The 15,059-nt window shown below is 40.3% G+C and overlaps 2 protein-coding genes across 4 annotated transcripts in view; one reads left to right on the forward strand and one right to left on the reverse strand.

Annotated features, from left to right (window-relative positions):
* Nucleotides 1-3,028: 3,028 nt before the first annotated feature.
* The window catches only part of CHRM5 (cholinergic receptor muscarinic 5), a 49,744-nt gene continuing 37,713 nt past the window's right edge, over nucleotides 3,029-15,059 (reverse strand). Inside the window, exons 1-2 of one of the 3 annotated variants that reach the window (XM_048949527.1) lie at nucleotides 8,968-9,075; nucleotides 3,029-4,706 (exon numbers count right to left, since the gene is read on the reverse strand). In XM_048949527.1, coding sequence (XP_048805484.1) covers nucleotides 3,046-4,632 — 1,587 coding nt within the window. In that variant the 5' untranslated portion in view covers nucleotides 4,633-4,706; nucleotides 8,968-9,075 and the 3' untranslated portion in view covers nucleotides 3,029-3,045. Of the gene's footprint in view, nucleotides 4,707-5,527; nucleotides 5,745-8,967; nucleotides 9,076-15,059 lie in introns of those variants that run through there. The other 2 variants (XM_048949526.1, XM_048949525.1) reach the window with 2 other exon arrangements.
* Nucleotides 9,143-15,059, forward strand: part of AVEN (apoptosis and caspase activation inhibitor) — an 86,466-nt gene continuing 80,549 nt past the window's right edge. The window contains exon 1 of the mRNA XM_048949528.1: nucleotides 9,143-9,414. Within this exon, the coding sequence (XP_048805485.1) occupies nucleotides 9,163-9,414 (252 nt within the window). The 5' untranslated portion in view covers nucleotides 9,143-9,162. The remainder of the gene's footprint in view (nucleotides 9,415-15,059) is intronic.

Raw genomic sequence — 15,059 nt, forward strand, 5'->3', positions numbered from 1 at the left:
TTCTGTGAACTCTTTCAAGGCTTTATAAAGTATATTTATGTAAAACGAATGGGTTTCTGAGATTCACGGGGAGACTTGCTTACATAAAAAAGGAGAGACAAAAACAATACCTCTGTTTCCTTTGTGGGAAAATTCAATATTCAAAAATATTTAAATGTGCAAGGTCTCTGAAAAGCTTATTTGGGGATGTAGGTTCATACAACTATATTGATAATACATACATAGATATATAGACAAATATATGCATATGTATGTGTAAATAAAGTGCAGTTTAAGAAAAAGTTCTTTTCATAAGTCCACGACCATAATTAATTAAAGGATCAGTAAAAGGTTCATTAAAAGAGAAATACAGACAATGAGATTGTTTTACATTGCAGAAGCCCCACGACATGTTTAAAGGAGCCTTTATAGAGCTAGAAAACAAAATAAAATTAAGAAACTAAATACTAACTCACACTCTAATGAGTTTTTGTGGTTTCTTATTTTTTTTTTTAAGGGTAAACATCTCACGTAACAATAAAGCGACAAACACCTCTTAATATAATTCCAGGTCTTTACAATGTACCCAGGTTTGGCAGTGTAACGTCTCACACTGTGAAGTGTTAGCAGCATAGTTTGAGCACACGTTTCACAATTATAGTGAACCAACATTGTTGCATCCATCACCATCTACTCTAATACATTTACTAAGCACAGAGTCCATAAACATTTACACAGCACTCTAGTTCAACAGAAGCCAAAACCAACAAAATATATTCAATTTAATTTTAGAAGTAGAAGCCAATGCTTTACTTTAGAAACAACAGCACAGGTAGCAGCAATAGTTACTATCTCATGAATTTTGCCTTTAACTACAGCTTATGCCACAGAGGGCATTCATTTGCTAAAAATCAAACACAGTTTACTGAATGTCCAAACCAATGTAGTATAAAGTTACCTACTGTAATAACTGACACGTACATAGTTACTGCACACAGAAAAAGCTCTGGTAATGACAGAGGAAAGTTGATGAAAGGGTCTTTGAAAATACCAATGCATTCTTTTAATAAGTAGTCATATGCTAATGCACACAAAGTATTAGGCACAGTGTGGTGTGTAAAAGATCAATCAAGTGAACTCCGAGAATGTATTTTTACATTACTACACTGCTAATCTTTCACTGACAGTTTTTCCCTCTGGAGATTGAGGATAAAAAATATTAATTACTTGTACTGTGATTGCTGACATGAAGGATTTATATATCTGCAGGGAAATATGTTGATGATACAATAATAAATTATATGAATGATTCTGCTGGGAGCAGTGTTATGTTCAGGATGAACTAATGTGATCCCTGAAATATGCAGCTGGGTCTCATCACTGCTGCACTGTCCCCCTAATGTGTATAATAGCTAAAAAAAATAAACATTGGCCCAAATTTCTACTTCAGAGCATCTCACCCTGAATTTTGATAGAGGCTAGAACTGAATCTGAACTTTTGAGGTGGACTCAGTGAGGTGCGTGAAATTCTTTCTCTGTTACTCATAAGTATTTGTGTACTTTAAAATTTCACTCCTCGTGAATCCTGTCACCACTAGCATATTTTTCTACCACTATGAGCCAGGTATTGTTTCCATTCAGTCAGTGGCTTTGTGCTAAAAGCAGCCCTGCCTTCACATACTTACTTGTCAAGGGTGCATGACTTCTGCCAGTCTAACACAGATACCAGATAGGCACATGAATGTCTTTACTGCATTCAAAGCCCTGGCAAACCTCAGCTACTGGACAGGTGATCAGCTCACTGCAGCAGTACCCAGAGTCCCAGGAGCCACAGCCCCAGGTGGGATTGTCTCCAGCCCCCAGTGTTGCAGCAGACAAAGTTCTGCTGGACTGGGAAACTTCTATTTCCAAACACCTGATGCTGATTAGTATTTGTAAAGATATTTAGAGATAGAAGTGCTATGAAAGCACGAAACTTTTATATAGATAATGGAGAAATACTTACAAAATATTTCTTCTTTCAGAAATACCAATTTTGCCATAGCTTCCAATAATTTTGTGATAGGTGAATTTGCAGGGCATTGATGCACATTTTTGTGCACTTGCAAGGGGGAGTGCAATAGAGAGACTGCAAGAAGGATTTGACTTATATCCCGCACACTGTAAAATAGACAAACTGTGCCCATCCTTATAGTCAGTTCTGGTCAGTACTACTGTCACTACTGCATACATTTAAAATGTATCCTTCTGAGGCATTAGGAAATGAAGAAATACAAATTCATAGATATCTGCTAACTATCACCATGTTTAGATAACACTGACTTGCAGGATGGAACTGAGATGTGCGGGATGTAACTGCAGGATGTGTGAGATGTGGACTGGATCCTCCTTATATGAAATACATTATCTGATTCCTTCCCTGTGAGCCCTTCTTCTGTCTCCCCAGAAAATACATCTTAAAGTGCAAATTTTCTTAGTATTACATTCTCCTGTAGTAAGTGTATTCTTTTGGAATAGTAAGAATCTCCCTAACTCCCTAATATCCATAGTATTGATAACAGTATTTCCCTCTTTAAATAGTCCTTATTTCATTCCATAGCATGTGGGAATGTCTCAAAACAGAAGTAATACGTGTTCCATTGCTTGTTCCATTGAAAAATAAATAGACAATACAGCAGAAAGGAGAAAAGGAACTATAGGAAGAAACAGTTCTGCACTAAGAGGAGACAGGCTGGATAACCTGCCCTGATGACTGGATGATAATCATGTGCTAATTTCTAGAAGTTTATAAGACACACTACAATTTCTCAGGCTGAAAGAAAGGACAGAAGAACCCAAACACAACAATTTTAATTCAGATCTACTGCGTAATCATGAACACCCTGCCAGCAACCACTGACTTCTTTATCCCAAATACACTACTTTCATGCAAAATATCACTTTTTGCTGACTATTTTTTTTAACACATAGACATATAAAACAACAGCTTTGAAAATACGGAATCAAAAGTCCTTTACTAGGCTATGTTAATATCTATTTTTCCATTTATCTCTTATATAGGAGTTGTTATGGCATTCGAGTATTGCCCTGCCAGTACAGTTTCTCTTCCACTTTTTTCTTTTTCCACTGGCAGAAAAGTAGCATCTTAAAAGTTTTCCTGAAAGTTTTGTTACAGAGAGCATAACACATGGGATTAACAGTGCTGTTCACATAGCATAGCCAGTATCCAAGGTGCCACAATGTCAGAGGAATGCAGTCCGAGCAGAATGTGGAGATCAAAACCATTATATTGTAGGGAGTCCATGTGATGATAAAAGCCAAAAGAATGGCACTCAAAGTTTGTGCTGCTTTACGTTCTTTTATAAGAACCATCCTTTTCCTTTTGGTGATTTGGTTATTTATATTTGGATCCATGCTTTTGATGGAAGGATCCTTCGACACAGCAGCAGAACAAGGAGTTATTTTTACCTTACGGCAACCATTGTTGGCTTCCTGAGTGCCATCAGCCTTAACCACCAAGCGGAATTTGTAGGCCACACATTTTTTACTTTTTTGGCCGATGGCAGGTGACAAAAAGTATTGCTGGGTCTCAAAATCGTTTTCTTCAGGTTGGTCTTTGACAACAATATCCTTACTTTCCCTTTCATTAAATTCTTCTTCCTTACCTTTAGATGGACTCCTGTATGCAACTTGGAAAACAGGATCAGTGGCAAGTTTGTCCTCTTCTTCTGATGATGCATAGCTGCTGCAGGTGGTCAGTTGGTCAGCCTTAGCCCACTCAGTGCACGTGCTCACTGCCTGGGATGCCTTCACTGTAGCTGATGTACTTCGACTGGATGAAGACCAGGAAGCCTGACATCTCTCCCTTTTGACTAAGTTTTGTTGCTTGCAACTGAAGCAAGACTTCAGGAAAGCTTTTCGAGGCTTTATTGTCTCAAATTCGGCCACAGACTCAGAACCCTGCAGTTCAGCGAGGTCCTTGGTACGTTTCTCAGTCTCTTTGTAGATGCGGCAATATAAAATGGTCATCACTGACACTGGAATGTAAAAAGCAGCAATTGCAGTACCAAAAGTGATAATGGGCTCGTATAAAAACTGTATCTGGCATTCCTCAGGGGGTACTGTTCGTTCACCCACAAAATACTGCCAGCATAATATTACAGGTGCCCATAGAATGAAGGAGATTAGCCAAGCCAGGCCAATCATGATGCCAGCTCTTTTGGGCGTGCGTTTAGCTCTGTATGTCAAAGGCCTTGTGATGGAAAAATATCTGTCAAAGCTGATGACTAGGAGGTTCATGACTGAAGCATTGCTAGCTACGTAATCCAGCGCTAGCCACAGGTCACACGCCAGGCTTCCAAGAGACCAATGGCCTATGAGTATATAAGAGGTATAGAGGTTCATAGAGAATATTCCAATGATGAGGTCTGCACAGGCAAGACTGAGCAAGTAATAGTTGTTAACAGTTTTGAGCTGACTGTTAACCTTGAAGGATATCATTACAAGAACATTTCCCACTATGGTTATTAAGCTTACAATTGCAGTTACAGTGGCAATAGTAATAACTTCCCAGAGGCTGTGCCCTTCTAACTGTTTATGGTTGATGGATGAACTATTTATAACAGTAGAATTGCTGAATAGATTTACTTCCATTCTTTTTCTTGATCAATTGTCATCAGAATCTTAGCACTCTTGCATATTGTTTTCTGTATATCTTTTGGAGGCAGCTGTAAAAATAAAAGGAAAAAAGAGGAAAAGAAAGCAGCTCATTAAATAGCACGGACTTCCATTAGGTATACCTTGAAACACTTGCAAAGCAATCCATCAAATTATTTGTGTTCTCTTTCTGTATTGTCATAACTGTTTCTATCACTGTGAACTAAATAAAATACACACGTGTTCTAGGACAATGTACTCATGACTTTTCTAAATGCAATCAAAACAACTATTGTTTCATAAGATGTTCAATCACACAAGCTCTTACATTTTTAATACCTTAAGAGGCACTCTACATATTGTTAAAGGCAGACATTAAAGTTTTGCAGTGTAATGAGACAGTGAGTCATGGTGTTGTTCCTTACAACACTGTGTAGAAGATACACCAAAATTTCAGAAATGGTCTCTAGAAAATTTGAGGAAGTCACTGTTTCAGAATCCATCAGCAGAAAAGGAACACAGGGGTACTGAAGATGCATAGGGAGATAGTAACCATGCTGGCATGGTGGCACTGGTAAATAATTAGGTGTTAGAAGTGCTCTGCTGGGGAATTTTTAGAGTTAAGCAAATAGGAAAGGACAAAAAAAAAAATGTTTTCAGAAAAATAAGTTTAGCTGAAAAGACTTTTCCCTATAGGAAGGTCTGAGTAAGATAAGGTGTGGAAGTGCTGGAAGGATTGGGTGAGGACAGAAATGAGTAAAATGAAGGGGAGTCATCAATGGATAACCTCAGTGACAAACTGCAACAAAAACAATTTAATACTGTAGACTGCATAAGCAGTAGAAGGAAATGAAACCACTGTTATTAATATATATATCTCTAATGTCCATACCTTCCTACAGTCTCTCTCATACGGTGTAACTTTTCACTGCTGTTTTCTTGTTTCTGAGAATGCATGCCTGAATCAGGCAATTAGCTTCTTTCACAGATCTCTGCTGGTTTTTAGTTATTCCATCACATCTGATGATGTTAATCATTTGTTTGATGCTTACTCTTTGTAGGCCACATAATTTTGGAATAATCAAGTAGATGTTAGGTTTTTAAAGTCAGAAATAGAAAAGGATGTTTAAATTTATCAGCCATTTACTCAGTAAAAAAACAGGTAAGAAGATCTGGTTTTTTTTTTTTTTTTCAGTTCAGCTAAAATTATCATATAGGTCACCAAGTCCAACTTTAAGTCTTCAGGATACAAAATCTCTCTTCTGTAGTCCTTCCTATCCATTCATACCACTCCTCTTTCATCCTAACTCTTGGAACATTATTTTCTTTGGTCTTTGCAAATGTCTTGCATTAACTGCAAGCTTTCCAGCCTGTAGTTTTCACACATTGTCATCTATTTTAGTGCCCAATATCAGGCTCCTGAGTAATGAATATCAGCTGAATATATAAATGTTTTATAGCCACTTGCTGAATTTTCAGAAAATAATCTCAATATTTTCCACTGTCGTTTTACTTTATATTTTATTTTATATTTTATTTTTTCCGTCACTTTTGTTATCCAGTGTCTTTTAAGTATCCACAAAAGTATACCAGATTTCTTCTTCAAACATTCCATAAAGACTACCTCTTGTGATGAGATTTGATAACAGTACGCTTGCTGGTGTACTGAGACCACTGGCTCTGACTCTGACTGAAGTGGTGCTTCACCACTTTGTCTCTCTGTCATCTCCTGTCTTATATTTAGACGTCCATAAGTCTGTATCCTGTTTATGCATAATGCATATTGAGTGTAGCTGAACAGGATTTTAGTTCATGTATAGGCCTTGTAGCCTAGCAATAACCACAGTAATTATAACATATGAATGTCGACCATCTGTATGCTTAGCTTCTCTGGCCTCACGAGCCAGCCTAGCAGCCAAGAATAGCAGAAGTGACACAGTAGTCCCAACAAGCCCTAAGTGAGGGAAGAATTTTCATCCTGGTTCTAGACTCTGCAGAAATCTACAAGAGAAAGGAGATGGAGGCCCTTGCTTCTTGCTTTCTTCACAACAGTTCTTATTAGCAGGGCAGCTGACCTCAGACAGCTAAGCTCTAACTTAGTCAACTGAGCTCCTAGAAAGGGGATGTGCATTCTGCCTGACAACTAACATAGCTGAAACATTGCCAGTGCTCGTAGCTGTACGGCAAGTGAGATTTCAGAAAAACCTTGAGACAGCCTCAAAAAGGCATTAAGTATGAATGTCAATCAGGCACATGAATAAACCTCTATTAACTGTCTGCCTTCTACATTAGAATCATAGAATTATTGAGGTTGGAAAAGATTCCAGGATTGTCCAACCCCAACCTACCCCCACCATGCCCACTAACCATGCCTAACACCTGGGGTTCTGCAGCAGGTCAGGAAGATTACAGGAGGCTGAATTTCTTTTTCTTTTTTTTTCTTTCTTTTTTTTTTTTTTTTTTTTTTTTTTTTTTCCTTCCCTAAAATGTGACACCCTTCTCAGAATAGTAGAGAGTAGAAATTGTAATGCTTTGTCTTTTGCCATAGGCAGCAAGTGAGCAAGTGTGCTCCCCAATCCGATCTTTTACCCTCCCTAAAACTGGAAATTAGAAAAGACTTCTGAAGCTACCCCACGAAGACTGCAGACCACAGAGCAAAAGGAGAAGCAGAACTTGTTGCCCTAACACAACTGCTCTTGGACTGAAATGACTTCAGTAGGGAGAACACAGATAATATGGATATACATTGTAATTAATATATAAACAAAAGACAGAAGAGCATTGTGAGGGTAAGCATCCTCACAAAGAGATCCCTAAATGTATCATTTTGGGGAGCCAAACACAGCTCATCTCTTCACAGTGATCCTCTCTGCTATTACATGAAAACTTAGCTACTTCTTTTCTTTTTGAAGGCTTTTCACAATTTTCCTTCCAGTCTCGTTTTTCTTCTTTGCGCCAATCTTACACCAGCACTCTTATATTCACCTACTATCTTTTTTGAATACATTTTGCTTTCTCCAGTGCTGTTCTTCATGCTTGGCATGAGCTCCCTATAATCAATGACACAAACTTAGCCATTATCACCAAATAAATCACTCTCACTATCATCATGTTTTCTCCCTAATGGACTGTTTTGCTGACGCCTATGAAAACTGACAGTACCTAAGCAACTCTCATGCAAAGGTCTCCTGACATTTTGACCATTTTGATAGCTTCTCATACTGCATCCTCTTGTGCCTCATAGTTCTCTGTTAACACATTATAGTGTTACACATTAAGTGTTACACATTATAGTGTTACCTTTTGTTCTTTATTTTTCTGTAACTCGGAGCAACAGTCTACGAATGAGACTTCAGTGTGCTATGGTAACATAATTTATGTTAACTGTCTATCACAACAGATTATAATAATAGGGAGATCAGAATTAAATTACAAAATCAAAATGCACATGTACAATACCATGACTTTGCTATCTGCCTCAAAATTATTGACGCATGAACTTCACACTTGTGAGTTGTCATGAATTTGTTATTTGTTGCCAAATATTTCTGATTTTTTTTTTTTTTTGAGCTAGCTGTAAGTACTAATTACTGCGAGATGTTAAATCTGTACATATAGTCAGCTCACAGCTATCTGCAGGCAGATTGTTCATGTCACAGATGAATTGTGCCACAGATGCAGTCACAGCTTGGGTTTAATGGGGTTTATTAGCTCTAGCTCAGTGCTGGGCCTGCTAGGCTGGTGCTGGCTGCACATGGAATTGCTCCAGTGTCTTAGTGACGTGCTTGCTGCTGATGCATCCCCCCTACTAAATGTATTTGCTTGCATGCAGTACTGAAACCATGCTAATGTTACTGGTTTGCAGTGCATTAAGGCCTAGCAGCAGTATTTGCTATGGGCAGCAGTAGTGCAGAGATATATAACCCATGATTTCACAGTGTGGGTTTTCTGGCAGCACTGTGCTGTGAGGATTACTGGGTTTAAAAACCCCGTGAAAACAGGTATTTTAACATGTATTTCCAAATGACAGTTTGCACGGGAAAACCAGTGCAGTAACTGTGGGATGGGGGCTCGGTAAACCTCCCTGGCACGGCACGTGGACTCTAGCTCAGGCACCACAGAGCAAACAGCCTCGCTCGGAGGGAGTAATCAGTCCCTGCCCGTGCGCGTGCAGGAACGCCTGACAGACTTTACTTTGCACGGGCTTGCTTGCAACTAGATGTCCGCCAGGGGTTGGTTCCTTTTTTTTCCTCGCACGGTGCAGAAACGAACCTCACACAGCTGTAACATCATTGTTTTCTACACATTACAACGCACTGTTTCAGCACAGACCCGGTCGGGCGCACTGACGTGGCTCGCGCGAGCCGCACCGCCGCGAGCAGGGCAGCAGCCGGGGCCGCCGCCGTGCGGCGCCGCCATTTCCCGCTCTCGCCCTCACGGCCGGCCTCTTTCCGGGAGGAGGCGGGGACCGGCGCGGCACGGACCGTCCCGGCCGCAGGCGGCGCGGGTGAAGGGTGCGGCCCGGCCATGCAGCCGGAACGGGGAGGCAGCCGGCCCCGGAGGGAAGGTGGCCGGCATGGCCGGAGACGGCCCGGCGGCGCAGATAAGGCGGCCGAGTCGGCGACCGAAAGCGGCAGCGCGGACGGCCACGGCCGAGGAGGAACCGGGGGCCGCGGGAGAGGCGGCGCTCACGGACACCGAGGAGGCGGAGGCCGCGGGAAGCGAGAGGCCCGGGGCCGCGGGGCAGCGCCGCCACCGGCCGCGCGCGAGCACCGACGGGTAAGGAGGAGGTGGAGGAGAGCCCGCCCTCCGTGGTACGGGAGCGGGCAGAGGCGGAGCCGAGCGTGGCGGGGCCTGGCGCGGGGCGAGTGGCGGCGCTGCGGTCTCTCGCTGCTGTTCGCGCGTTGCAGGGCGGTGGTTTTCTGGCCGAAACCATTTACGGTTTTGTGCTGGGAAATACGCGTCTCTTTTGAAGAGTCCAAGAGTGCAATTAGAGATGAGGTATTGCTGAGTATTTTTGGCACAGGTGGTTACAATGAGTGCGTGCCCGCCCCACCTGCGCGGAACTCGCGAGAACGTGGGGATGGCTTGCAGAGTAGGTACCCGAGTCATGGGAACACGCGGTTGTCACGAGGCGCAGTCACTGGCCCGTGCTTGAGCTAAACATAATGGCTTTTAACAGGTTAAAAATAACGCAAACGTGTCTACCAGTACCACACTCACACCTTCAGTTTGCTATGGAGATGTTAAAATATTTTATACAGCCCACCATGGTATGAGATAAACGCTATCCCTTCAAAAGCAATTTCCATTAAAAACAGCACTTTCTAATTCGGGGTTGAGTGATCTGGCAGTACTCCCTCCGTTCGGGTTGCCTTGCTTCCTTTAGTTTTATAGCAACATAGAAATACTGACTGTCCCAGGACTGACAAAAAAGGTGCAGTCACGGCCTGGCAGGTTGGTGCTGGCAACAGGTGGGGCTGTCCTGGGGTTACAGAGCAACTGCTGTGTCACACTGACTGTATTCTCTTTTGTGGAGTTGTAGTTTCCACTGGCCAGTGTTTTGTCTGCATTAGAACACCCGTAGTTGCTGTTGGTTTCCAGAAACTGTAAGATATTTGTTCATTTTGTCACTGCGTGTATATTTTAATGCTCATTTTTAGAACAAAAACGCAGCTGTATTGATGCTGTCACCTAGAGTAGGGTTGATAGTTTCCCTTGTATGTAGTATTAGTCTCTGAGTACATGCTGAAGCGTGCAGACAAGTTTGAGTTCTGTATGTGTGCTCTCATGCACCACAGAGGCGTGTGTAGGATTTCAGCACCTGTGTTAGCTGAGAAAACTGCCATGGGTTGATTTTCTTTGCATCGCTCAACTGTTTCTTACTAGCTTAAAGCATGTCTGTAACTGTGTTCTCTTCAGTATCGTCTCCATGCACCATAAATGATGCACTCAGTAAGGGAATCAAACATATGTATGCTTTTTTTTTCTTCTTCTTTTTTTTTTTTTAATCTGGATTATTAATTGAAATATTTTAGGAAACAGTTGAAATACCTTCTTTTTAGACAGTTTATAATATGTTTTGCCTGAACACTGACTGATATCCTCTTCATCTTAGCTGAGTGTAGTGACTTCATCTGTTTGTCTTAGGCCAAGGCTAGTATGAGTTGTGTGTTTAAAAGTGAAGCCAAACTGAGGGATTTCCTAGAACTCCACTAATCAGAGTTAAAGCATAATGCTTTTCCTACTCTGGAGGCTTCTGGTGTTAAGTCCTGTGTGCTCTCAGCACATCTGTTGCAGGTCTTGCATTTGTCACATGCTCCTAGCAATCTAGCCACAGTGCTAACACCTGGCAGCCTGCACCTGGGGATGTCTAGTGTTTAAGCCAAGCTAAATGTGAACTACTTGGAAACAAGGTCTTTCACCTGGCTCTTTTTTTTTTCTTTTTTCTTTTTTTTCAACTGTGTGTTCATTTCAGTCTGGTGAATGCTTGGCTGTGTTTTCTAAATGGGTTCAGATCTGACCTGACAAGAAGTTATCTCCTTTATTTCTGGCTCTCAGTCTTCAGTCTGTTGGGCAAGGCCGCTCGCTTTACCAGCTCAGAGAGAGGGAGCTGGGCCCACTGTAAGTTGTTTATGTGAGAGGGGGCTCTACTTGTTTTAAGCAGGGTAGATTATGTACCTGGAGAGCCAGATAGTAATACTGGGAATGTGAATGGTTTGTCATCTCTTTTTTTTTTTCTGACTGCATGATGGAAAGCCTGCGTCTTCTCTGGGAAACCTCCTTTCTTTTATTTCAGATGAGCCTTCAAGTTCCTTGGAGAAAGGAGATGAAGGACACTGTAATTTTCTAGTTTGGGATTTCCTTGGGCAATTGCAGCCCTTTTGCTTTCCAGGGTAGAACTTGTGAAGTATTACTCTGCATTTCTCGCACTGCTGGTCTCACTTGAACATTTTGGAGAAATTTTCCTACTAAATTAGGATTCTTCTAGCATTATATAATTATAATTTAGATGATCTAGTTTTATTTCCTGAAAATAATTGTTGTTTAGATTCATAATTATAATTTATATGTTTTATAATTGTTTTTATTATTTTTTAGTTTTTTAAAAAAAATTCATTGTTTGTTCATAAACTATTGCTGCTAACCCTGATACAGAAGTGATTTTTTGATTGCTAAAGCTTTAGTTGCCTGAGGTCTTATTTTTTGTTTATTGTCAACTTCAAATTGCATGAAAGTAACTGGATTTGGATTTGTTGAGCCTGCAGAGCAGTAAAATGCAAGTAAATTAGAGGTGAATGGACTTAGTAAAGCATTGCAAGAGCATTACTAACATTGTACTTCATTTGAGAACTTGGAAATGCCTGGCAGTTTTTACAGCGAGCAAGAAATTGGCATTAAACCACATCATGTTTTGGCAGTAATGTTCTTTAGTAATTTGCATTCATTTAAAACTAAAATTCATCTTCAAAATTTGTGTTTCCACTGTTTTAATTTAATGGTCCCTAGGACAGTTTGTGAAGCTGCCAGAGGCTGTGGCACATCCTGCCTAGGCTGGTTTTTTTGACCTGTATGGCAGGGAGCAGAAAGCACAAAGGTGGTAGGATGCTAGCATATCTTTTCTTTTGTGGGCCAGTGAAGGCTGGACACCACTTCATATGTTTGTACACTACTGTGAGTGTGCTGTAATTCTTTTAGTAACGGGTGCTACTTTCCAATTCTGCCAAGATCCATTATTTTCTCAGTCAGTTCTTCCCTTCTCCTCTGGGTGATAGTGTAGAAGGAGATCGGGATGCTCTTGGTTATAAATCATAGACTGGTCTTCCAGTAGATTCATCTGTGGATCAGCACCTTAAAAGTGTTGATTTCTGTCAGCCGTTAAGACAGTAGCTTTCTGAACAGCTTTAAGGAACAGCTTGGTTCTTCAAAGAATGTTCTGCTTCTCTTGAGCATGAGATTGGTCTGAGAACTGGGAGGAAAAGTTCTTTTATTCCTTGGGAAGAGGAAAAAGAATCTTGTACTTCTCAGAACTAACATGTATTGTGATTTAACTGGCTTCACTGCTGAAGGTTTTGAATCCTTGTTTCAAAAATAGTATTAATTTGAAGTCTGATTATGACCAGCTGGTTCACCACATGGCACATTTCTTTGAAGATCTGTCAGCTTGAGTAACTTTCTGTTGCTCATCTACTTTAACTTATCTAATTTATGTTAAATATATAGAACACATTTGCAATTATTCATTTTTAGTATTGTGAAAATGCTCGAAGTAAAAAATTCCGTTGAAAATGCTCTGATGTTATCTCCTTCTATCCTAACCCTCTAATTTGGTTAGGAATCATATCTTTTTTTTTTTTTTTTTTTAATGTCCTGTCAGAAACTTTGAGTAGTGCTGTCTATAAAATATAGTCTGTTTAAAAAATGAAACTAAAATCGTAGATACTATAGTCAGCATTATTTTGATGGTCCTTTACCATTCCTTCTGAGGGCTGTTTAAGAAAGCTTTCTTCTGTCCTTTAGTTTAATGTTCATCAAATTTGTGATGTACAAAACATTCTTACAAATCTCTGTTCAGAATGATTCATTGCATGTGCATGCAGTGGTTCAGGTTTAGTTCAGTGTTCTTTTGGTATTGGTTACACGTGAAAGATGAATATGTTGCTTTTGTTGCATTCTTTCTTACCTTGTGCATTCATTCTTAATTTCAAGATGATATGATCATATTTGTTGATTTTGTTTTTAAATTGTCTAAAATAACATCTAAATTATCAGAATCAGATGATTTTGCTCTTAATTAGTATGTGCTAAACCTTTACAGTCTAAGCAATTGCAAAAAGCAATCTGTTCACAGGCAGCTGCACAGTAACAAAAACTAGGATTTGTTGAATATGTTGATTTATTTTAGAGCACTGTAACACATCCTGTGTGTGTAGGAACAGAAATAGATATCCAGATCTTGAGTGCAACGCATCTTTTGATGCTTTGTCAACGTTCTCAAAAGCAACTGGAAAAACAACTCGCTTATTTAGATCAGTGTGTATCAGTTTGTGAGCTGTACTTAATTACTAAGCAGGTACAAAGACTTTCCCTTCTTAGCAGCTTCTCTGGTTGACGAGGCATGAAGAAGCACTGCCTGATTGCCCTGGGGTGTGGTTTACTTCATTTGGAGTGTAGCGATTTAGATTAAGCCTCTCCATGGCTGTGTGAACAAGTGATTGGAAACTTCATTACTCTTCAAGTGTCAAATTGGCGTTTGTTAAATATGATCCTGCAAGGTCTCATAGATCTCTGCAACCTCCTGAGGATCAGAAGCACGGAGAGAGGTGCTGGGCACTTCTCCCTGCTGTCTAGTGACAGGATGCATGGGAATGGCACAGCTGCCAAATGGGAGGTTCAGGCTGGGCATCAGGAAGAATGTCTTTACTGTGAGGGAGGTCAGATGCTGCAACAGGCTTCCAAGCAAGGTGGCTGATGCCCCATGCCTGACAGTTCTCAAGATGTGTTTGGATTAATGCCCTAACAATATGCTTTAGCTTTTGGTTAGGCCTGAGGTGCTCAGGCAGTTGAACCAGATGATCTTTGTAAGTCCCTTTCCAATTGAACTATTCTATTTCTATTCTATTCTATTTCTGCATGACCCAGGAGGGAAGTTGGAAGGATCTAGTTCTTTTTTTCAGTCTGGCAAAGAAGATATTTTGGGAAAGCATGGATTAGCAGTGTTCCATTAAGCAGGAAGGTTGCTGCATACAAATCAGAAACAAGATGTTTTAAGCAAGACAAGAAGAAAGACATATTCATAGGAAGGTCTAATTTGGGCATTGGGAATTAGAACGATGACCAAAAAGATAGATACAATGTGAAATACATTTTCTAGGAAGTATATGGAAATCGGTATCTGAAAATATTGTTTTAAGAATATGGTGAGAGTTACAGAGCCTGCTCAACTGCTGTGCAACTGCTTATCACATCCCCTTTCTTTTCCCTCTCGTTTTTTCTTTGTGTGTTGTTTTTTTTTGTGTGTGTGTTTTTGTTTTTGTTTTTCCTTCCAAGCTGTCTGCATTGGAAGAAAAGAAATGCTCTTTATCCAGCCAGAATTAGTTTATTCTGTACAGTTGCTAGACAGTGGATAAACTTGCTTTTCAGAGAGCCAGGGAAAGCATGGTGGTAACCATCCATGATTGCTATGGTTTAATGGGATTGTTATTCTTTCTTTCTATTTTACCAACGTTCCTTTTGATTTTAACTCAAAACACTTGTACTGAAAACTTTGTATTAAATAGGTTACCGTGTGGCAACCTGCTGCGGCTTCACGGCTGACATCTTTTTGTGTACCTTGATGATACTGAGCTCTATTCTATGGTTCTGACGGCTGTGCCTGTTTTTCTATTAACTATTAATAGAATTAATAGTTATTTATTAACTAT

The sequence above is a fragment of the Lagopus muta genome, chromosome 6 (assembly GCF_023343835.1).
Source record: "Lagopus muta isolate bLagMut1 chromosome 6, bLagMut1 primary, whole genome shotgun sequence".
NCBI classification, from domain to species: domain Eukaryota; kingdom Metazoa; phylum Chordata; class Aves; order Galliformes; family Phasianidae; genus Lagopus; species Lagopus muta.